At 46.6% G+C, this 24,405-nt stretch overlaps 1 protein-coding gene and 1 long non-coding RNA gene across 6 annotated transcripts in view; one reads left to right on the forward strand and one right to left on the reverse strand.

Moving 5' to 3' along the window:
- The window catches only part of LOC140410975 (uncharacterized), a 251,362-nt gene that overhangs the window by 47,782 nt on the left and 179,175 nt on the right, over nt 1-24,405 (forward strand). The gene's annotated exons all lie outside the window — the stretch shown is intronic.
- Nucleotides 1-24,405, reverse strand: part of ascc3 (activating signal cointegrator 1 complex subunit 3) — an 813,859-nt gene that overhangs the window by 4,705 nt on the left and 784,749 nt on the right. For all 4 annotated transcript variants that reach the window (XM_072499844.1, XM_072499840.1, XM_072499842.1 and 1 more), the window contains 3 exons: nt 15,952-16,102; nt 6,527-6,736; nt 2,377-2,552 (listed from right to left, as the gene is read on the reverse strand). In XM_072499844.1, the coding sequence (XP_072355945.1) occupies nt 2,377-2,552; nt 6,527-6,736; nt 15,952-16,102 (537 nt within the window). The remainder of the gene's footprint in view (nt 1-2,376; nt 2,553-6,526; nt 6,737-15,951; nt 16,103-24,405) is intronic.

Below are 24,405 nucleotides of genomic sequence, written 5' to 3' on the forward strand. Positions count from 1 at the left end.
TAACAGTCAATCATATTGATGTGGAATTGGGAGTTGTATTTAGACTGGAGTTGTACGTGGATGACAGGTTTCTTTCCATAAGGGAGGCACGGTGGTTGGCACTGCTGCCTCACAGTGCCAGCGATCTAGGTTCGATTCCGACCTCGGGTGAATATCTGTGTGGAGTTTGCACATTTTCCCTGCGTCTTCGTGGGTTTCCTCCGGTTTCCTCCCACATTCCAAAGATGTGTAGGTTAGGTGAATTGGCCAAGACCGATGCGCAGGGTTACGGGGATAGGGCAGGGGAGTGGATCTAGGTAGAGTGTTCTTTCGGAGGGTTACTGCAGACGCGATGGGCCTAATGGCTTCTTTCTTTACTGTAGGGATTCTATAACAAAAACATCAGTTACACTCTCCGCCCAGTTTGGTTTTCGCAACAATCTGACAGCTCTTTAGTGAGCTTTACTAATACTAGTCTCTTTATTTCAAGATTGCTTAAACTTAATTCAGAAGTGCTACTAGGTAAACTGCACAGGAAAGTGAGCATAGACAATAACGGCAGAATGGTGGTCTGTGCTGTAATCATTCTGTGATTCTGTCAAATTGTCACATTTTCACAGTGTGATTTGAACTTAAAAGTCTCCAGTTTTCTTATCCAATAAAAATCACTATACTACTTACTTGTGACCAAAAATATTAGATGGTTAACTGAAGAAGAGGCAGATGCAGAAATTTGGGGTAGGGTGCGGGGCTCTGGCATAATTTTGGAATTGCTGTAGTCAAAGTCTCATACAGAAATGATAGGCTCAATGGCCTCCTGTGCTGCAAACGTTGATATGATATTGGGGAAACCTCAGCGTTTTATTTAATTATTTTGACTGCAATGTTACTATTTGTTTGACAAATATCTGCAAAGATTCACCTATTTATTTGTATTAGGACCTTGGAATAGAAAGCCGTGAATAATTGTGTACATTAAAGTGCATGGTGACAAAGCCTCTAAAACACGGCATTACAAAGTGGATGCAGATTCATTCCCTCAATTCTTCACAAGCAATCTCAGGGTACATTGAAGAGAAAATTCCTGCAGGGTGCACTCACATCTCCAAATGGATGCTTGCGAGGCAACTTTGGGAGGCATAGCCAATTTAATAAAAAACTAATTTGGAGAGAGCCTGGAGTTATTTTCTTAAGCAAAACTTTTAAAAAATGACTATCACTCTGGGACAGAACATGCAGCTTTTCTGCTATTGGCAAAACTCATGAATTTTTACAAGTTAGTTTACTTTATTTAAACATTGCTCTCTGGCATCATACAGGTATGCCTATTTGCTCAGAATAATAGCTACACCGACCTTGAAATGGGTATGAACCATTGAGCATTGTAGCACTATTTATGCTCGAGGATGGTCAAGCTTGAATTAATTCCTATTCATAGTCCTTGCAGCAGTCAATGTTACGGTGATTGACTCTGTTGGATCATTATTTCTTCTACGATTTGCATAAAACACACCATGGTAGATTGCTGAGGACGCCATAATTAACGGCAAATATCATAATGACCGAACAAGGTAGACCTAGATAGGATTTTCTCCTTGGCTGCTGAGTCTAGTCTCAGAGAACATAGTTTCCGAATAAGGGGCAGGCCATTTAAGACTGAGATGAGGAGAAATTTATTCACTCAGAGGGTGGTGAATCTTTAGAATTATCTACTCCAGAGGGCTGTGGGGCTCAATCACTGAGCATGTTCTTTCTGGATTTTAGTGACAGCGACAGATATGGGGGTCACACAGGAAAAGTACGTTGTGGTAACTGATCAGTCATGATCTAAATGAAAAGCAGAGCAGGTTCGGCGGGTGAATGGCCTACTCCTGCTCCTGTGTTCTTAAGGTAAGATCATCCAAAATTCAGTATCCTTTCCCATACCACCTCCTGTTCACTCGGCATTCCTCACCTTATTGAGCTACATTGACTCCCAGTTGCCCACAATTAAAAATTTCCTCCTTGTATTTAAGTTCTTTCATCACTTTGGTCCTATCTCTGCAATCTCTTGCAGCTCTACAGATACTCTCCAAACTCTCTGTTTCTGTGACTTTGGCCTCTTATGCTGCCCCAACTCCCTCCATATCTCATATCTTTTGCCACCATTGGTGGTTATACCTAAAGCCGTCTAGGCTCCATGATCTAGCAGTTGCCCCTTAAACTCTCCAGCTTTCCGCTTGTGTTGCCTCTTTTAGGTTCCTCCTAAACCCACCTTATTTACCTAGCTTTCGATCACCCTTCCTAGCATTTCTTTTTCCTTTGATTCAGGTCTCATTATCTCCTTATGAAACATCTTGGGGCATTTTATTTTGTTAAAGCTGCCGTATAAATGCAAGTCACTGTATTAGTATTTACCTTCCAGTGGCCTCAGGGGTGTAGAAAGCTAGACAGACAGTGCTTCGATTTCGAATGTATCCCACTCGTTTCAAAGCCACTAATTCCTTCTTGTCCACTTCCCCTAGGATGATAAACCAGCCCTCGTCCTTGGCCTTCGGGAAGCGTGGTGTGCTGGCTTTGCTGTCATACTTTCCCTGACGATTAATACAAGAAAACAATCAGAACAAGTTTGCTGTTTATTAAGATGAATATATATATATATATATATATATATATAAAATATTGTTTGCATTTATTGAGTACAGTTTAAAAGAAAAATCACATTGAAAGATCTTGAATCATTTACTTTTAAGTGTGGTAATCATATTTATTTGGAAAAACATGGTAGCCATTCTGCACCAGTAATGTTCCACAAGCAGTGAAGAGCTGAGTGACTGATTAATCACATTTTTAGTGCCTTTGGGTGTGGGAAGGATGTTGCTTAAGACGTCAGGAAAACTCCTTCACCTTCTCTGAACAGCGCCACTGAATCTTTAAGATTCACTCATACCATTAAGAAACCTGGCAGCCATTTTGTACACATCAATAACTTAAGTCGCCAATTAATCTGTTTTTTGCGGTGTTAGCAGAGCAAGGTTGATGATCTCCTTCAATAACACAGCACTCCTTCAGTAATGCAGTGTCTAGATTATTAGCGTGAACCCACAGCCTTCTGACCCTGAGGCAAAAGTTCTACCAAGCTACCACAAGCTGACCTTTCTGGTTAAAAGGTCTGTTAGCTATTAGTGGGAAAGGAAGCAAAAGTTAACATGTTGTCAAAAAAAAGCCACAAACTGCTGCAGTGCTGACTTTTTGCTTCAACAAGTTTCTAATGATTTAATGTAATGCAGCAGCAGTACAGAACGGATCTGCACTTCAGGCAGCTGGTTTGGATGCAGTAGAACTGGATGAAACTGTCTGTTCATCTCAGAGGGTAATAAGTGAAATGAACCTTAGAAAACTGGGAAGTCAAATTTGAACACAGCCTAATCGAATGAAGGCATCCTTGTTAAGTACATAATTACGTCGATAACTAATAACTGTCATTGTTCTTTTTAAATGAACAACAATGTAATATTTTTCAAATGCATGACAGAGCATTGGTTCTTTGCCAGTCTACCAGTTACAATTAAATACAGTGCAAGGAAATTGCTTTAGAAAGCAATGCGATGCCTTTGGAACATGTTGGCCTCCAGCAAAATAAAGTTCCATGACGATCCTTAGGTCGTTAACAGTGAAGACCATTTATATGTAAATCCGATAACTGTAAAACCAGTTTTTGTACTTCTGTTTAATAAAAAAAGCAGCACTGTCATCATAAATCAACTCGCAAACTGTTTACAAAGGGCGAATATCTGTTTGATGCGCTTGCAAGTATGTAACAGAAAGATTCCACAACAATCTGCCCAGGTGAACTCTACACTGATGCTACAATTTGCAAACCAAATGATGTGTTGCTCCCCACCTTTAATTCATAATTATCGTTAGTTTAATTTTTATTCAGTCAGCACTGAGTTTTGAAATGCAGCTTGCGTTTTTGTCCCATAGAATTTTTTGAGGAAGGGCCGGATAAGGGAAATACAGTGAAAGTTCCACAATCTGGAATAATAAATTGTTGATCTGATCCAGCCGGCACCAAATTTCAGTTATTGACATTAAGTCATGATTTTCTATTTTAAATCAATGATTAGGTTCCCAATATAATCACTTATACGCTATGTGTTTAGCACAGTGGTTAGCACGGTCACTTCACAGTGCCAAGGACCCGTGTTCGATTCCCGGCTTGGGTCACTGTCTGTGTCGGAGTCTGCACATTCTCCCCGTTTCTGTGTGGGTTTCCTCCAGATTCTCCAGTTTCCTCCCAAAAGTCCCGAAAGATGTGCTAGTTAGAGGAATTGGGCATTCTGAATTCTCCCTCAGTGTACCTTACCGCCTTGGTGTGTTGACTAGGGGAATTTCACAGTAACTTCATTGCAGCGTTAATGTAAGCCTACTTGTGACACTAATAAAGATTATATTATTATTTAGATGTACATTTGAGATTTTAGTTTTATTTTATTTTCCACATTTATTCTACACGTTTGTCTTGTTTAAACTCTTTTGATATTTCTACTCTCGCCAGCCTATGCAGCTAGATCTTAATTTTCCTTCCAAGATTTTGCCAGCCTACAGTTCTTTCCACCCAGAATTGGTCAGGGGAAGGCTTTTTTACTGTGGGCTTCTGCAACCCACATGAAGGCTTTAATGTGGGTCAGAATCTGCACATTTGGGAAAGTCACTTTTTCTGAATTTTCCCTATGTCGCCAATTCATGAGCTGCCCAATTAAGGATATTAGGTGTGCTCTTGAAGCTAGAGGGCCAATCAGATGCTTTCTAGCCTGAAAGGAACAGCAGGCTGTGATAGAAGGCTAGTAAGGGAGTGAGGGGTTCAAAATGGAGGTTGCCTCTCTCCAACGTTTGAAAACTTAGCAGCCAGACCACCCCTGAGGGTGGGGATATGGCCCTCTATAGGGAGGCTTGTGGCTGCTGCCTGTTTGCCTACCTGGAGTGTTGCCCCCCCCCGCCGCCATGGGGTAGCCTGGAAAATCATAATCAGTCTTTTCCAATTGCCCTTAATGGACCCTTAACAAGCCTTGTTGGCTACCAACTGTGTACAAAGGAGAGCCATGCTACGCCATCTTCCACCCTCTGCGGAAACGGTCCAGGGGACAGAATGGAGTCAGGGAACCTGCACTCAATCCAGTTCCGCTATTACTAGCGCATGATCTAGCAGAGCCCACAAACTAAGCCTTAAGTCTCCAAGGTGCTGGAGGTAATTTTGAGATCATTAGGACCTCAGGCTGTATCTGGGGAGCAGCAGCTGCTGTTGGTGTTGTCGTCAGTATTAAGGCTGGTTGTTTGCCAAAAGGAGAAGCTGACCAGTCAGAGAGTCGACAGCTTAGCAGCAGCACCACTAGGAGTTGTGGCCACCACTAGGACTGCCTCTGGAGGAAGAGCACACATTGGTCAACATGCACCCTCCCAACATGCTTAGTGGGGTCTGGGGCCAGTCAAGTAGGTCTTGGACAGGGAGGGTGGGGGTTTGGTGAAAGTAGTTGGGAACACTGTTGGCCATTGCTGCCACGGGTTCATATCCGTGAGCCAAAGAGTGCTTGAGAGGAAGGGCCACCTGTCCTACAATCCCTGAAGCCCGCTGGGAGGCCACCAGGGTTTACCTGGCGGTCTCCCAAAATGGCAGCCGGATCCCTTGCTGGTGGTGAAATGCCATTGAGGTTAAGAGGTCCTAAATTGGCCACTTAATTGGGCTCTGGGCAGAAAGGTCATCTGCCACTTTTGCAGCCTCTACCAGGATTGGGTGGTGGCTGAGAGATAACCAACCAGCAAGCCACCCTTTTCACTCCCTCATCATTTTACAGCCTATCTCTGCCTCCAGCCTGGCTGTAAATGACCAGGTAAAGCTCTGGTCACACAGACAGCACTGTTCACATATACAGAGAGCACAGAAACATACATTGTACTAATTCTAAACATTCCGGACCTCATTCAGTTACAATCTAATGGAAGCGCAATGGAAGGTCAGAAATTAGTTGTGATCCAGACACACTGGTCCTAGCCATATCGGCTGTAACTTATTTGGAATAGACACTTTATTTGCCCCCTATTCCTCAACCTCTGAGTGAGAAGCAATCATTGCTTTATGGTGCTGTTTGAAGCGTGCTCACCAGAATGACATTCGCTCCCTGAAGGGTGCCAATGTTAGTCAGCTGCCTGACATCAGGATTAAGGCTTGTCCTGATTCTCCTCCCCTGCAATGAGCTATTATTTTCTGGGAACCTCCTCATGATGAGGCCAGGAGCTTAGTGATAGATTAGAATTGAGCCCGAGAAGCGTGACTGTCTGTTGTAGGAAGTCCCTGCCCCTGGTAGACAGATTTACACCTATTATAAGTCAAACAGGAAATTTGTATAAATACTAGCCAAAGTTTTAAAGGGGTATGGAGCTAAGGAAAGTAAATGGAGTTTGGGTACAGATTAGCCATGATCTCATTGAATCTTGGAACCGACTTAACTAATGGTTGCGAGTTTTTTGCTTCCCTTGACTTTGTTTCTATTGAAGTAAAGACAAATACCTTGTTGCGAACCAGGCCGATTCTGCACAGATTGATCTGGAGAACGTATTCTTGATCCGCATGGAGCTGAGTCCAGTTCTTCTCATCTCGGAAGCCAGTGCCCACATTAGGCAGCGGTTTTTCACTTTTTCCTTTTGGAGCTTTTTCCCACCAGCCCTTGATATTCAGATTAACCTCGATGATTGGCAGATGGGACAAGAATTTCCAAGTCTAAGAAGATGACAGAAGTTGGAATAATTACCCAAACTTTGGCAACAACAGTAATTTCAGTGAACAAAGCAACTTAATTTCAGCTGCATGAAGTATCTCCACGTTTAGAATTGAAACGCATATGATCAGAGACTAAGTGCTCCCGTCAGCGGGAAAACCGGAGTGATTCCCACTGTCGCGAGGAGCGACCCCGATGTGCCATTCAATGGCGAACTCAGAATGCTGCTACAGCCCCTCCACCTGGATTTCTGGCAAGGGTCTCCCGCACTCAATCCCACCCTTCAGCCACCTTCCCCTAATTACTCACCTTGAGGCTCCACCCCTTGGCAGTGCCAACCTGCAGCCTGAGGGGTGTCAAGGGGGTGAGTACCCTTCCTATAATTGCCTCCAGGGTGCTGAGCGGTGCCCTTCATGGGAGATGTGGATGAGGGGGCCTGTGCTGAGATGGAGAAGCTCATGAAAGGTGAGTCCCACAAGGATCCATGCTTGGTCCTCTCTCACTCAACCACATGCCGCTCTTTGGTGGATTGTCTGCGTAGGGCACATTTACAGCTTTACTTCTCTCTCTATCTCAAATACCTCTGTACATTCTCTGAGCCACAGTTACCTCCACTGAAATATTGGAAAGACCAAAGCCACTGCTTTTGCTCCCGGGAATTTCTGTCCCTTTCCACTGGTTGTACCTCTCACCACCGACAACCACGGCCTCAGGCTGAACTGGTCTGTTTGAAACTTCAGAATTCTCTTTGGCCCCATGTTGAGTTTATGGCTGGAATTTAATGTTGCCCACCGGCAAGAGTTTCACATCATCTCCACTGATGAAGTGCCTGTAAGGCACTTACATGGCCAGCCTTGGGCCTTCCCCGGGATTTCCCCCACCTCCCCCGAAAGTAGAAGCTCCCCTTGCCTCCTCAAGATAGAACAGGGAAGCTGCCTGTACCCTCTCCCAAGGGCAACAAAAGCAGCTTTGACCTGTCTGACCTCTTAGTGAGGAAGATAATTACTCTTTATGCCTCCTCCTCATTTTCAATCTGAGACCAGCAATTCTCCATTGCTTCAGCAATGGCAGCACAAGTGGATAACACTGTGGCTTCACAGTGCCAGGGTCTCAGGTTCAATTCTCCGCTGGGTCACTGTCTGTGCAGAGTCTGCACGTTCTCCCAGTGCCTGCGTAGGTTTGTTTCCTCCCACAGTCCAAAGCCTTATGGGTGGCCGGGGCGGGGATTGGGCGTGTTATATGTAGCGGCGCGGGGCCGATTGTTGGGACCTTCTTTCCTCGTCCAGGGTTCGCTGGCTGAGTCCGCCATCGCGTTCGGCGCGGCCACTTGAGGCTGCCGCCGTGCGCATGCGCGTACTCGAAACCATGCCCGTATCCGGAGCTGAGGCTGCGAGAAGCACTCCGGCGCCCTGCCAGCCCCCTGCATGTAGGTCAATAGCTGCTAATATTTTGAAGGAATCTCCAGAGTAAACCCCCGCGTTTTTACGTTGGCATGGGGACATAGCACCATTTTTTGAGAATCCAGCCCCTTATTCTAATTATGATGGGCGGGATTCTCCCATCCCGCCGCAGAGGGTCCACGCTGTCGTAAACGTCGTCGCGTTTTACGACGCGTGAACAGGCTGCTGCCAGGAGTAATTTGTGATGTGAAACATGTCACATTAATTTGAACATTCATTCCTTAAAGGCCTCTTTCCCCCACCTCCCCCGAAAGTAGAAGCTTCCCATGCCTCCTCAAGATAGAATAGGCAGCTGCCAGTACCCTCTCCCAAGTGTAGCAGAAGCAGCTTACACCTGTCCGACCTCTTAGAGAGGAAGACGATTACTGTTTATGCCCCCTCCTCATTCTTTCAGCACAGAAGATGGTGATATTTGTTGCCAATAGGTTTTCATGAGATTCTCCCTTATTCTTCTGAACTCCAGCGAATATAATCCTAACCTCAATCTCTCCTCATATATCAGTCCCGCTGCCCCAGGAATCAGCCTTGTAAACCTTCGCTGCACTCTCTCATCTTTCCTCAAATAAGGAGGCCAAAACTGCAAACAATGTTCCAGGTGTGGCCTCACCAAGGCCCTGTATAATTGTGGCAAGACATCCCTGTTCCTGTACTCGGATCCTCTTGCAATGAAGGCCAGCATACCATTTGCCTGCTTTACCGCCGTACCTGCATGCTTACTTTCAGTGACTGGGTACGAGGACAAGCAGGTCTAGTTGCACATTCTCCATTCCTAATTTATGGCCTTTCAGATATTAGTCCGCCGTCTCGTTTTTGCTACAAAAGTGGATAACCTCACATTTATCCAAATTATATTGCATCTGCCAGTCATTTGCCCATTCACTCAACTTGTCCAAATTAAACTGAAGAATCTCTGCATTCTTCCCACATCTCACCCTCCCACCCAACTTGGTGTCATCTGTAAATTTGGAGATATTACATTTTATTCCCTCATCTAAAATATATTAAGAGCTAGGGTCCCAGCACGAATCCCTGCGGTACCCCATTAGTCACTGCCTGCCAATTTGAAAAATACCCTTTAATTCCTACTCTTTCTTTCTTGTCTGCTGACCAGTTTTCTATCCAGCTCAATTCACTACCCTTGATCCCATGCGCTTTAATTTTCATGCGGGACTTTGTCAAAAGTCTTCTGAAAGTCCAGATATTCCACAACCACTGGCTCCCCCTCATCAACTCTACTGGTTACATCCTCGAAAAATGCCAATAAATTTGTCAAGCATAATTTCCCCATCATAAATCCAAGCTGACTTTGTCCGATCCGGTCACTGTTTTCTAAGTGCTCAGCTATAAAATCTTTAATAATGAATTCTAGAATTTTCCCCAGAACCGACGTCAGGCTTATTGGTCTATAATTCCGTTTTCTCTCTACCTCCCTTTTATTAGCTACCCTCCAATCTGCAGGAACTATTCCAGAGTCTATTAAATCCTGGAAGATAACCACCAATGCATCTACTATTTTTAGAGCCACTTACTTAAGTACTCTGGGGTGTAGATTATCAGGTCCTGGGGATTTATTAGTCTTCAATTCCATTAATTTCCCCAACACCATTTCTCTACTGATATTGATCTCCTTCAGATCCTCCCGCTCACTAAACTCAGCATTCCCCAACATTTCTGATATCTGAATTTGTGAAGACAGAACCAAAGTATGTGTTTAGTTGCTCAGCCATTTCTTTATTGCCTATTATACATTCCCCTGTTTCTGACTGTAAGGAACCTACATTTGTCTTCACCAATCTTTTTCTCTTCACGTACCTATGGAAACCTTTACAGTCAGTTTTTATGTTCCCTGCAAACTTACTCTCGTACTCTAGTTTCCACCTTCTTAATCAATCCCTTGGTCCTTCTTTGCTGAATTCTAAACTGCTCCCAATCCTCAGACCTATAGTTTGTCTTGGCCAATTTATATGCTTCTTCCTTGGATTTAATTTCCTTGTAAACCATGGATTGGCCATCTTTCACGTTTTACTTTGTGCCACATAGGAACAAACAATTGTTGTTGTTCCCCCAAGTGTTCCTTGAATGTTTTCCATTGCCTATCCACTGTCATCCCTTTAAGTAACATTCTCCAATCGATCAAAGCCAACTCACATCTCATACTATCATAGTTTTCTTTGTTAAAATTCAGGACCCTAGTCTCAGAATCAACTACTTAACTCTCCATCTTGATGAACAAGTCGATCATATTATGGTCACTCATCCCCAAGGGGTGTCGCACAACTAGATTGTCAATGATTCTGTTCTCATTACACATTACCCAGTCTACGATGGCCTGTTCTGTAGTTGGTTCCTCAACTAATTGGTCCAGAAAACCATCCTGTATACGTTCTAGGAATTCCTCCTCTACGATATTGTAGCTAATTTGATCTGCCCACTCTATATGCAGATTAAAATCACCCATAATTACAGATATCGTCCAGACAATGGGTGGAAATCTTCGCTTTGTGACGTCACAAATGTGAACTGCGATTGGGTGAAGAATCGGGCCTCCAGCCAAAATCGAGGTCCACGCCCAGCGCCGATTTGGGTGTTATGCTCCGGTCAATTGCTGGTGGCATTAATGAAATGAAAATGAAAATCGCTTATTGTCACAAGTAGGCTTCAAATGAAGTTACTGTGAAAAGCCCCTAGTCACCACATTCCGGCGCCTGTTAGAGGAGGCTTTACGTTCTGCTCTGGCATGCAAAACCAGCATTTGCATGCATTTAGATGTGATTAACAGGTTGGACACTGAATGCTCCACCTTTACGCGATGCTCCTCTCTTCTCAGGTGGATATCTCGCAGGCATGAATTACTACAAGTATTTACAAAGCTGGACTGGGCGCTACAGCTGCGAAGGGGGAGCGAGAGGCTAACAAAAACACTGATAAACCTTGGAAAACTCTTGGGCTGGCTGGGGGATGGCTGCCCTGGCCGGGCATCGTAGCAGGTGGTGACTTGGTGCCAAGTCCGTGGATTTGGAGTGTGCCCCTCGGGATTGGGGTGGCCTGGCTCAGACTGCCATTGCTGCAATCTGTCTTTTAAATGCACACCTTTGGTGCTACTGACAGGCTCCTGGCTGCTCACATTCCTGAGAGCTTTTAATGCTCAGAAGGCCTCTGGTTATCTGGGAGCCGACCCAGACTGCACCACTGGACATCCTCATGCCTCAGCTGTATTAAGGGCCAAGCTCAATTAGAAGCCCACCAGGTGTCGGCACTCCTCAGAAACTCTGCTCCATTGCAGGGGATCATTTGGAACCCTCCCTGGATCTCTGCCCTTCTCAGGACAGACAACTCACCAGTGACCCCCACCCGTCTGATGTTGCAGGCTGTCTCCTCCTGGTGAGACTGGCAGTGCTGACTGCCTTTGCCACCACCTCACAGGCAGTGTTCAGGAGGTCAGACATGATTCTGCGGTCCATGCTGGGGAAAGAGGGTGTCCCTCCGATCCTCATTGGCATGGAGCTGTGGGACCACCTTAGACTCCTGAATTTGGCGGGGAGGGGGGGGCAGGTCTTCTCTGAGCCATCTTATTGACTGCAGTGAGTGTGTGCTAAGTGGAGCGTTTAAAAACACCTCCAGCTGCCAGGCTCTTTTGCGATAACTCTGGCCAGCAGTTAGAACGCTCGCTGGGCAAGGAATTTCTCAGAATTTGCACCAGCAGAGTGCTGGCCCATTACTATGTCCTGAATTGCTCCAGAAATAGCGCCTCCAACGGAAACGCGAACTATGCACAATACAGTCCCGGCATTAACATTTAGGGCACTATTCTCCCCAAAATTTCAAAGTTAATTTGTGGCGGGTTTTTCAGGGAGTTTTCAGCCGGCTCTCCACCGAGTTCCCCACCGCTATTCAATGACACTTAGTCACTTTTTTGGGTCTGGGGAGCTTCTCACCGGTTTAGGCCACACTGAATTCAGAGATCGGGCCGCCATCTTGAAAGGGTGCCCCGATCTCTAAGTGAGCTTGTGGGTTCCCCTCACACATAAGCAATATCACCCCCCACACATATGGGCACTACCCCACACTCCCAAGTGAGGACACCCCGCTATGGCGGTCCCCTCTTCAGGCCCCCTGACCTCCTTCCCTTCCAGGACCTCCACCCATCACCACTCCAGCCTCCCAGTGGCCCTTCTTTACCTGCCTTGCACACGTCCCATCCTTCAAACCCCCCCCTCCACCTTCCTTTCATGGGCATGGCCCATCTTGTCCATTGGCACTTGAGCACCTTTGCACTGCCACCGTGGCACCCAGGCAGTGCTCCTGCCAGCTGGTCAGTGCCATAAAAGCACCTTGGCAGTGCCAAGGTGTTTGCGTTTAAAGGGTAGGGTCAGGGAGCCACCCTGCACTTATCCTGACCACCGATGACCCAGGAGATCCCCTGGGTGCTGCTCCGCCTGGTCCATGTTTGGATGGATCAGTGCCGAATGGTGTCCGGCTGCGGCCTCGCTGGGAAGACCGGTGGATCCTGCGTTGCCAGTGGATAGTGAGTAAGTTTGCTGAAGCCGGTTTAAAATCGGCTTTGGCATGTGTGATTGGTCACGTCCCTTGTGGGCGTGTTTTAGATTTGACCGCCACGCGCGAGGTGCGAAGACTGTCAGTAAACCCGCGAGTGAGCTCGCCCGGCATTCATCGGCCGCACCATTCAACGTGGCCGGTGGTTCACGCCCATAGTATCCCAGACGGAAAATATCACCCAATATTTAATTTTCTGAAAAAAAATTAGTGAGAAAAAACCATAACTGTCAAAAGCAACTGGAGAGATCAGGTTATAAGTACAGAGATAGAAAAAAAAACATTTGGAATCCACTGCCAAAACATTTGCCTTTCTGGAAGACTCTTAGCTGCCTGCAATATTGAGGCACAACTGGTGCTATTTGTGTGGAGGACAGTCAAGATAACACTCATTGTTTACCCGTGTGCGCAAGCGTTATTGTCCTAACGCAGCTACAGAAGATAATTTATTGCTTAAATATGCCATAAAGCTCTTAGATAGTAGCTGCCTTTTGATTAAAAATAAAATCTAGGCTATTGCAGCCGAGGCTGCTAAAACATTTCAATACGGGCAAAACATATTTATCTGAGGATTAATCTTCATCATTTGAATCAGATGAGAACACCTCCCTGCATGCAATTATTTAATTAGCTGCCAAATCTTCTGCCGGTCGCCAGCCGTTCAGAGCATACTGATGGCAGAACAGATGCAAATCTCACAGTGATGACTGCCTTTTCTCATTACGACTGCAATTAGCACTTAAATTGATGCTTTAAACCCACTAATTTCCAGAATAATTTAAAAAATATATTTTACTTGTGATCGCCATGCCAAACTGGCAGAGGCAGGTTGTAGAATAAATTTCAGATCCAAATAACTTTCACAATGAACATGCTACAATAACAACTTAAAAAAAAAAAATTCATTTTTTGAAATGAGTACAATCTTATTATCAAACAAAAGTTATTTTTTCTGGTTCTCCTTACAGCGCAAATTTTCATTGTGTTCGGGGACTTTATCTGTGCAATGCATATTATTGGATATTTATTGCTGGCACATATTTTTCTGCAACAGAATTACACATGCCTTGTCTGCCATGTGGCGATGGGTTAACCGTAGAGACTTGATGCTCTTGTGTGTTGCCTGCCTGGGTAATAAGTTGTTACTTTGTTTTTTGAATATTACAAAACATTTTAACTGCCAGTAAATTAGTATTATCTTAAATGCTTACTTTTCAACATTTTTATGACTCCTGTAATTGTTATGTTCAATTGTTATGAGGACATTCCGAGCAACCAAGTCTCAGATATTTCATTGCGATGATATGTCTGAAATGTGATCAGCACTCTTGAGTGCATTAAAATTTCAAAGATCCTAATAGTTAAATATTTTAAAAAATTGAATGCTTTCTCTAAAACAGAAATTCAATGCAGCAGAACTTTATTTTTAAGATGCTTGATCATTGGTAATAGCACAAATCTTGCGTTCGGCTAGTCCAACTGAGAACCCAATTATTCTTTTTCCAAATCGGGGCAATTGAGCGTGGCCAATCCACCTACCTTGCACATCTTTGGGTTGTGGGGCTGAGACCCACGCAGACATGGAGAGAATGTGCAAACTCCACACGGACAGTGACCCGGGTCCAGGATTGAACCTGGGTCCTTGGCACCATGAAGCAGCAATGCTAACCACTGTGCCACCGTGCCGGCCACTAGTACAATTGATAATATGTTTTTTTCCCCAGCTACGTTTTCCTTCCACCCAAAGTCATATATTTCCCTTATGGTAAAGGATTAATATGGGTGACAATTCTGCACAGACTGAGTTTTAAACCTCATATTACTTGTACTGACTCCTCACACTGCCGGAGAACCCCAAAGCTCCACGTGCAGCTGCTCACTACCTTGTCACACAAGCAGGAATGTCACATGTCGTATGCTTATTCTCATGAACTCTGCACTTATAAACTTCAATGAAATATCTAATACTTGGATGCTTGGAGTGTTTGTCCTCATCGTAGTGTTTATTTTAGCAAAACCACAGGTGCTATTTAATGGATGAGACAGGAATTTCACCTGCTAGCTGGAGAGCCAGCGAAAGCCCCACATTGTCACTTTTAGGGAAGTCCTACTGAATTACGTGTCAGTGCAGCCGTGGCAGGCCCTTTCCGACATCAAAGACCACAAGGGTGGAAGTCCTGCCTGCTGAGAACTTATGCTGGCCAATCCGAGAGAGCTATTATTGTTGCTGGATCCCAGGCTACAGGAGAGTGATAAGGGGAGGAGTGGTCATGGGGTGGGAGTAGGAGGGGCACAGGGGAGTGGGGAAATGGCAGAAAGGGCTGGATAGTGGCTCTCAGTGACCTCCCACCCTTCCCAATGCCGGGTCTTTCCATCAGGCAGTGATGTTGTGCTTGGGGGACTGGGTGATGCAATAGGTGCCACTGTCCTTTTTAAAAATAAATTTAGAGTACCCAATTATTTTTTTTTCCAATTAAGGCGCAATTTAGCATGGCCAATCCACCGAACCAACACATCTTTGGGTTGTGGGGGTGAAACCCATGCAGACACGGGGAGAATGTGAAAACTCCACACGGACAGTGACCCAGGGCCGGGATTCGAACCCGAGACCTCAGCGCCGTAATCGCTGTCCTTTTATCGCTGGCTCCTATGTTCGAATCCATGTCCAGACAGATGACCTGGACTATACCTTCACTTTGACTGAAGTGCAGAAAATCTGAGCGATTTTAAGTCTGCTTCTTATGGTACACAACTACCCATACTGAATAATCTCCTTCAGAGTTGACCAAGGATGGGTGGTGTGGGAACTGAAATGGGATTTATTTCTTAAATTGATGTTTGAGTGTATTGCTGGGACAGATCAGGGAAACCCGACTACTTTTATATCCTATTTGATGGAAGAAGAAACCACCTTAAACCCCCACCTTTTTGCATCCAGTGTTATTCTGAGAGTTGGGAACAACTTTCAAAGAATAGATTTTGTTTTGCTAAAAATAGCTACAAGACTGTTCCAGTAAGGATGATTCACACAGTTGTTAAGACTTAGCCAATACTAACGCATTTTACAGACAGCTGTAAGAGATGGGCACATTTGTCAATCTCCCTTAAAAACTAGTGAAAATGTTTGCGAGGAGTTTGAATAAAAAGAGAAATGCATAAACCACCAAAAGAGAAAAACAGAGGTGATTGAAATGGCAAATTACCTGGGAAATCTGTGTAGGCTGCAGTTCGTCAGCGACGATGGAATGAAATATGTCCTCCCTCCATTCACAGGCAGCTATCAACTCAGGAAGACATTCAATGGGACCCTTATAACCTTTGGAGCTGCTTTTCCTTTTGCCTGCATTGCATCTCCTAACAAAATAAATAGGCACACATGTTTAAGAATTAAAACAAAATCACACACACACACACACACACACACACACACACACACACACACACACACACACACACGGTTTCAAACTAGTTGAAAATGCTGTTAAAATTTATATAACAAGAATAATTGGCTGGAACATAGGAACAGAAGTTGGCCCATTCAGTTCCTCAAACCTGTACTACTTTTCAATGAGATCAAGGAAGATTGGTATCCTCACATCATCTAACCAACTGGGTTCCATATCCCTCTATCCCTTGTCTAGCAAACGTATCTACTCGTTAAGTGAAGTGGCTCCTAACTGCTTTCCTGAAAGCTTTTGGTTTAATTTTAAGGTTACGTCCCCCGGCCTAGAACCCTCCACCAGAGGAAGAGGTTTTCTCTCTACTTACCCTAACAATTCCCCTCAAAATTCGAAGTACCTCAATCAAATTCTTCTACATTCCACGGAATACAACCCTCAATTATGCAATCTCTTCTTGGAATCTCATCCTTGGAGCCCTGTAACCTCCTGGTTAATCAGCACTACACGGATTTAAAGGCCAATTATATCCTTTACACTTGCCTGGACCAAATACAATGCGACCAGAGGAAAATTTCCCGCTGAAGTGCAAAATGTTCATGCATTGAAGCACATGCTTGGTGTAAACTTTAGGGAGAATAGCTTGGCAGGCTTTAACAGGCCCAAACATGAGCAGAGCTTCCCTTCTAAGAGGCTGACATGGTGCAATAGGTCACTATACCCATTTCAATTTAGTTTTAGTCTTGTGTTGCTGCAGCCAAAAACTGTGATGTGAAGCTTTGCTCACCTGCTTATCCAGATGAGAAATATTGGAATAGGAGTAAGACATTAATGTTGAGCTTGTACTGCCATTCATAGAGGTCACGGCTGATCTGTGACCTAATTTCCTACATCCGCTGTTGCCACGAATTGCTTAATAAAACTTTGGTTAACAAAAATTGATCAATCTCGGGTCTAAAATTAACAATTGACACAACATCTGCTGCTGCTTGTAGGAATTCCAAATTCCACCTCCATTAGTTTATAAAAAGGTTTCATAACTTCTCTCCTGAAAAGTCTGGCTCCATAATTTCCTTTTGTCCCAGATTCCCCAACAAGCCAAAACAGTTTTCCATCTAATTTGTTCCCCAGAATATTAAAACGTGTTGCATAGATATATAGAATTTTGTAACTTTCTTTTTTACCCCTTTTAAATTGAGCCAGTGCACTGTTATTCACCAACGATGATGTGCTATTAACTAGAAAGAAGGGAAAATTTAGTCACTGACTCTGCAATAGTAGGAACACAATGTGTTGCCCGTCAGATTAGATGGCAAAACTGGCAGTCCTGATTCAAGAGGGATTGATTTAATATTAAGAGAGGTGAAAATAACCACTATTTGTGCAGTGCAGAAGTCCAAATAATAACATGAAGGTTGACTGACCATATCTCATTTTTGCTTTCCTTTTGTTCGATGATGAGGCAGACAGGGTTCCACCCTAGAGCACCACGTTTCTAATAGATCTCGCAATGGAGAGGGAAATGGCAGGCTTGTCCCTGCACTTACTTCTATTAATCAATTCCTGGTCTCAACTCTGGCATCAAGAGGTGGAGCCAAAGGGAGGGAGGGAAGCGAATCATCAAGCAATTCACTCTGGTGACCTAATGAATCACTCCGAGAACCGTTTTTGCAAAAAATGGGCGAGTTGGTTATCGGTCTACTTTTGCGGTGCATTGGCAGGCAAGAGATGTAAAGAATAGGAGAGAAAATGTCAAAGTAAAAGGGGGCGGGGCTGTGAAAACATTTGCAAATCTCAAAGACTGGTCATGGCTGAATACCTGAAAAAAGTACTGTACGGCCTAGAAAGCACCAATGTCGCACAACATTACTGTCCTTTTGGTGTATAGAGGTGGTGTATACAGTGCACCTTACAAGGGTGAGGATTGATGTGTTGGGTGTTCTGGATGACAAACAGGTCACCAACACTGGAAGTGGTGCAACTCTATTTTAACTATATTAACATACTTGAACTGTGGGTAAATGCAATACCAGCTTTAACTGTTGACCCTTGCCTAGTCCTAACCAGGTGATGCACTCAGCACATGGTGAATGTCTGTGTTGCAGGCTGTGAGCTCTGTGCTCTGAGCTGGCTGCTACTAGAATGAGCGGGAACTCTCCTGTCCCCTGTCTTTATAGTGCGTTTGCTCTCACTGGTGATTGGCTGCGATGTTGTGTATGCTGATTGGTCCCACTGCATGTCCATCAGTGTGTGTGTGTCTACACCATAATATACTGGTGTATATTATGACATCCCCCCTTTTATATAAAGAACATGTGCCTGCGTGACAATAAATATTGTGCAGTGAATGTACCTGTGCGCGTTATTTACATGACTATGTACATGAGGCTAATCTATTTACACGGGAAGGTGCCTGGTGCAGAGAAATAGGGTGTCACACCAACAACGAAATGAACATTATATACAAACTACTGGAACGATGAAACAGGATAACAGAACAGATCAAAGAGTCCAATATTGTAAAACTCATAAGTCAAGTCTCTGAGGTGGGCGTCGAATTCTGGTTGGCCGCCTCAAGGGTTGGTCAGGAGCCACCGGCTGAGGAACAGGCTGGGCCACGGCAGAGTGAGGAGGATGCAGAGTATTCGGAATCTCCACATTGTCCAGGTTGGGGACAACAGGAGGGCGTGGCACCGGTGGAGGATCTCGTAGCGAGCGTGGAACGAGACGAAGGGCACGCAGACTGCGGCGGCGAATGGAACCATCTGCCAGACGAACCAGGAACGAGCTGGGAGACACTTGCCGAAGAACCACAGCAGTTGCAGACCAGCCACCCTCTGGAAGATGGATGCGGACGTTGTCATCCGGCGCCAGAGCAGAGAGATCAGTTGCTCGAGCGTCATGCACCGCCTTGTGTTGTGCACGAGACTGTTGCATCCGCTGAAGGACCGGAACGTGGTCGAGGTCTGGGACGTGAATGGACGGCACCGTGGTCCTGAGGGTGCGACCCATGAGCAGCTGGGCTGGCGACAGGCCTGTGGAGATTGGGGCCGAACGATAGGCCAGCAAGGTGAGGTAGAAGTCGGATCCTGCATCGGCAGCCTTGCAGAGGAGCTGTTTGACGATGTGGACGCCCTTTTCCGCTTTGCCATTGGATTGGGGGTGCAGAGGACTGGATGTCACATGCACAAAGTTGTACCTGCTGGCAAAGTTGGACCATTCCTGGCCTGCGAAGCAGGGGCCATTGTCCGACATCACAGTCAGTGGGATGCCGTGACGAGCAAAGGTCTTCTTGCAGGCACGGATGGCCGCCGATGATGTGATGTCCTGCAGGTGTACGACCTCCTGGTAGTTCGAAAAATAGTCTACAATCAGAACATAGTCCCTGCCGAGCGCATGGAACAGGTCAACGCCTACCTTAGACCAAGGGGACGTGACCAACTCATGGGGCTGTAGGATCTCACGTGGTTGGGCCAGCTGGAACCGCTGACAGGTGGGGCACTGTGTTGGCGATGTCCTCATTGATGCCGGGCCAGTACACAGCCTCTTGGGGCCCTCCATCGGCACTTCTCCACGCCAAGATGGCCCTCGTGGAGCTGTTCCAAAACGAGCTGGCGCATGCTGTGTGGGATCACGATGCGGTCCAGCTTCAGGAGGACACCATCGACTACTGCCAGATCGTCTATGATATTGTAGAACTGCGGGCATTGGCCCTTGAGCCACCCGTCCGTCATATGGCGCATGACACGCTGTAGTAGGGGGTCAGCTGCAGTCTCGCGGCCAATATGGATAAGGCGTTCATCTGTGGCCGGCAGATTGGAGGCCATGAAGGCCACATGGGCGTCAACCTGGCAGACGACCCCCTCTGGGTCACAAGGGGTGTTGACTGCCCTGGACAGAGCGTCGGCTATGATCAGGTCCTTGCCCGGGGTGTATAGGAGCTGGAAATTGTACCGCCGGAGTTTAAGCAGAATGCGCTGGAGGCGAGGGGTCATACCATTCAGGTCTTTTTGTATAATGTTGACCAGCGGGCGATGGTCGGTCTCGACAGTGAATTGGGGGAGGCCGTACACGTAATCATGAAATTTGTCGACCCCAGTCAACAGGCCCAGGCACTCCTTTTCGATCTGCGCGTAGCGCTGTTCCATGGGGGTCATGGAACCTGACGCATATGTAACGGGGGCCCCATGATGAGGCCTCATCGCGTTGCAGGAGCACCGCCCCAATGCCGGATTGGCTGGCATCTGTTGAAATTTTTGTTTCCTTCGTGGGATCAAAAAATGCCAATACCGGGGCCGTGGTAAGCTTGGTCTTAAGCTCCTCCCATTCGCGCTCATGGGCGGGAAGCCACTGGAAGTCTGTCGTCTTCCTGACCAGGTTCCGGAGAGCTGTGGTATGGGAGGCGAGGTTGGGGATGAACTTCCCCAGGAAGTTGACCATGCCCAAAAATCGGAGGACCCCCTTCTTATCTGCTGGCTTCTGCATGGCCGTGATGGCTGCCACCTTGTCCGCAACCGGCCGCACACCCAACCGGGAGATGTGGTCCCTAGGAACTTGAGTTCCGTCTGGCCGAAGGAACATTTGGCTCTGTTGAGGCGAAGGCCTTGGTCCCGTATTTGCTTGAAAACGCGCTGGAGGCGACTGATATGCTCCTGGACCAAATGATGATGTCATCAACATAGACGCGCACACCCTCAATGCCCTCCATCATTTGCTCCATGATCCGGAGGAATACTTCTGATGCCGATATAATCCCAAACGGCATCCTGTTGTAGCAGTCACTGCCAAACGGGGTATTAAAGGTACACAGCTTTCTGCTGGACCTATCTAGTTGAATTTGCCAGAATCCTTTCGAGGCGTCAAGTTTGGTGAAGATGTTGGCCCGAGCCATCTCGCACGTGATCTCCTCGTGCTTGGGGATAGGGTAATGCTCCCTCATTATGTTGCGATTCAGATCCTTTGGGTCAATGCAGATCCGGAGCTCGCCGGAAGGCTTCTTTACACACACCATAGAACTGACCCAGTCGGTTGGTTCCATCACTCTGGAGAGCACTCCTTGGTCCTGGAGGTCCTGCAGCTGCTGCTTGAGGCGGTCCTTGAGGGGTGCTGGGACTCTGCGAGGTGTATGAACCACAGGCGTGGCGTCTTGTTTGAGCAGGATTTTGTAAGTGTATGGAAGCGTGCCCATGCCTTCGAAAATGGCGCGGTGCCGGTCGATGATGGCATTGAGTTGCGCCCTGAAGTCCGCATCCTGGAAGGCAGACGTGTCCTCTGGAGAGAGAGTGTACTCGTTGAATGAAGTTTAGGAGTTTGCACGCCTGTGCGCCTGGCAGAGAGTCCTTCGAGGAGCCCACTATCTCGAAGGGAAGGATGGCTTTTTGCGAGTTGTGCGTCACTTCGAGTTGGCATGAACCGGTAGCAGGAATGACGTTGCCATTGTGGTCCACTAGTTGGCAGGTCGACGGAAGAATGGTTGGTTTAACCCCAAGGGTCTAAAAGTCTGACCACGCTTGGAGATTAGCGGAAGCACCAGTGTCCAGGCGGAATCGTATCTGGGATCGGTTGACCGTCAGGGTGGCACACCACTCGTCCTCTGGATCAATGCTGTGCACCGACAGCGGCTGGTGGTTTTGATTCGGGGACAGCCTGTTCTTTGTAATAACAGCGACTCGAAGAGGCTCCCTCGGGTCCTTGGTGTCACTGATCTGCGGGAAGTCGGAATCGGACTCGTGAACGTGGGTTGAATTGCCCGAAGGTTCCTGCGAGGCTGGCTGAAGCGATGCGAATTGGCAGGCTGAACTGCTCGACAGCAGGCAGCATAGTGGCCAAGGCTACCACATCATAGGCATTGTCGCGATGTTTGCAGGACATTGACGCTTTAAATGGGCGGAGCCACAGTTGCCGCACGTCGTGACGTCAGTACGCCCGTTGCGCCACCGCGCATGCGCGGTGCGGTCCTGCGTGGTGCGCGCCTGCGCATCACGTTCCTCCACGTCACCGTCCCCTCGTTTGGCACGTACAAGGCCGTGAAAAGCGCGCAAAATTGCCGCCCTCATCCAGGCTGCAGCCTCGGAGGTGTTCAATTGTTTGGACCCATTCCGCCTCGTGGGGACCTTGCTGCGCCGTTTCAGTCGCCTGTATGTGGGAGTACCGGCTGGTGGCATTTTCAGGTGGGACACAGGTCTCGATGGCAGTCGCTAGGATGAGTTGCTTAATTTTGAGGAGCTGCTGACGCAGTGGGTCCGACAGAACACCAAATTCGATCTGGTCGCGTATCATGGAGTCGAAGGTGACCCCTTGGCTGCAGGACTGCCCAAGGATGTCGAGGTGTGTTAAAAAGGATTGGAAAGGCTCGTCCTTACCCTGCAAGCACTGCTGGAACAGGAGATTGCCGGCGATGTGGAGGCGGCGGGTTGATGTTCTCCATACTTCAGGATGCCGGAATGCTGATTAGTTGCAGGTGGGTCTCAGAAGTGCTAGTATGCAACCACTCCTTGTACCATGATGTGTTGGGTGTTCTGGATCACAGACAGGTCACCAACACTGGAAGTGGTGCAACTCTATTTTATTATAAGGTTAACTATATTAACATACTTGAACTGTGGGTAAATGCAATACCAGCTTTAACTGTTGACCCTTGCCTAGTCCTAACCAGGTGATGCACTCAGCACATGGTGAATGTCTGTGTTGCAGGCTCTGAGCTCTGTGCTCCGAGCTGGCTGCTACTAGAATGAGCGGGAACTCTCCTGTCCCCTGTCTTTATAGTGCGTGTGGTCTCACTGGTGATTGGCTGCGGTATTGTGTATGCTGATTGGTCGCACTGCATGTCCATCAGTGTGTGTGTGTGTGTCTGCACCATAATATACTGGTGTATATTATGACAAGGATGAGCCGGCTCTTTGAGGGGGTAGAAGATGTGTGTGAACGTTGCGGGGGAGGCCCCGCAAACCACGTTCATATGTTATGGGCCTGTCCAAAGCTGGAGGATTACTGGAAGGAGGTGTATAGGATAATCTCTAAAGTGGTGCACGTGAAACTGGACCCGGGCCCTCGGGAGGCCATATTCGGGGTGTCGGACCAGCCGGGGTTGGAAACGGGCGCGGAGGCAGATGTCGTAGCCTTCGCCTCATTGATCGCCCGAAGGCGGATGCTGTTAGGGTGGGGATCAACCTCTCCACCCTGTGCCCTGGCATGGCGGGGGGACCTGCTGGAATTCTTAACGCTTGAAAAGGTCAAATTTGAACTGAGGGGAAGGATGGAGAGGTTCTACAATTCATGGGCATTATTCATTATGCTCTTTCGAGAATTGGATCACATCGAATATTAGAGGGGTTGGGGGCTGAGAGGGTTGGGGGGAGGACTGTACGTGTTAATGGTGACTATGGGTGATTCCGGATTCCTTTTTGTCATTTGTTTATGTTAACATGCGGGCTAATGTTTGGGGGTTTGATGGGAGGATGGGATCGTTGTTACTGATAAATTACATTCGTTACTGATTATTGTTGTAAATTTGGGAGAAAATGTGAAAAAGGAGAATAAAAAAATATTTAAAAAAAAAAACATTACTGTCCTTTAAAGAGAATTTAACTTCATGCTCTAACATGGGAACAGCTCATTCAGCTCCTCAAGTCTGTTCCACAATTCAATTAGATCATAGGTGATCTAACAGCTCAACTCTATTTACGTACCTTTGTTCCAAACTCCTTGGAACCCTTACTGAATAAAAATCTCAACATCCACAACCTTTGGGGTTGTGGTCCAGACTTTTCAACTACCTGTTGTGTCCTGATTTAACTCCTAAGTCAGCACTGTAACACAACAAGTGGTCTGCACAGTTGCTTCACAGCTCCAGGATGTCAGGTTCGATTCCCGGCTTGGGTCACTGTCTGTGCGAGTCTACACATCCTCCCCGTGTCTGCGTGGGTTTCCTCCGGGTGCTCCGCTTTCCTCCCACAGTCCAAAGATGTGCAGGTTAGGTGGATTGGCCAAGATAAATTGCCCTGAGTGTCCAAAAAGGTTGTGTGGGGTTATGGGTTACAGGGATAAGGTGGAGGCATGGGCTTAAGTGGGGTGCTCTTTCCAAGGGCCTGTGTAGACTCGATGGGCCAAATGCCCTCCATCTGCACTGTACATTCTATGATTCTAAATGGCCGAGCTCCAATTGTAAAATTATGCCCAGTGTTCTGGATTCCCCACCAGAGGAATTACTTTATCTTCCCAATCAAATCCTTCCATATTTATGACAATTAGATCACCTCT

The sequence above is a fragment of the Scyliorhinus torazame genome, chromosome 4 (assembly GCF_047496885.1).
Source record: "Scyliorhinus torazame isolate Kashiwa2021f chromosome 4, sScyTor2.1, whole genome shotgun sequence".
NCBI lineage: Eukaryota > Metazoa > Chordata > Chondrichthyes > Carcharhiniformes > Scyliorhinidae > Scyliorhinus > Scyliorhinus torazame.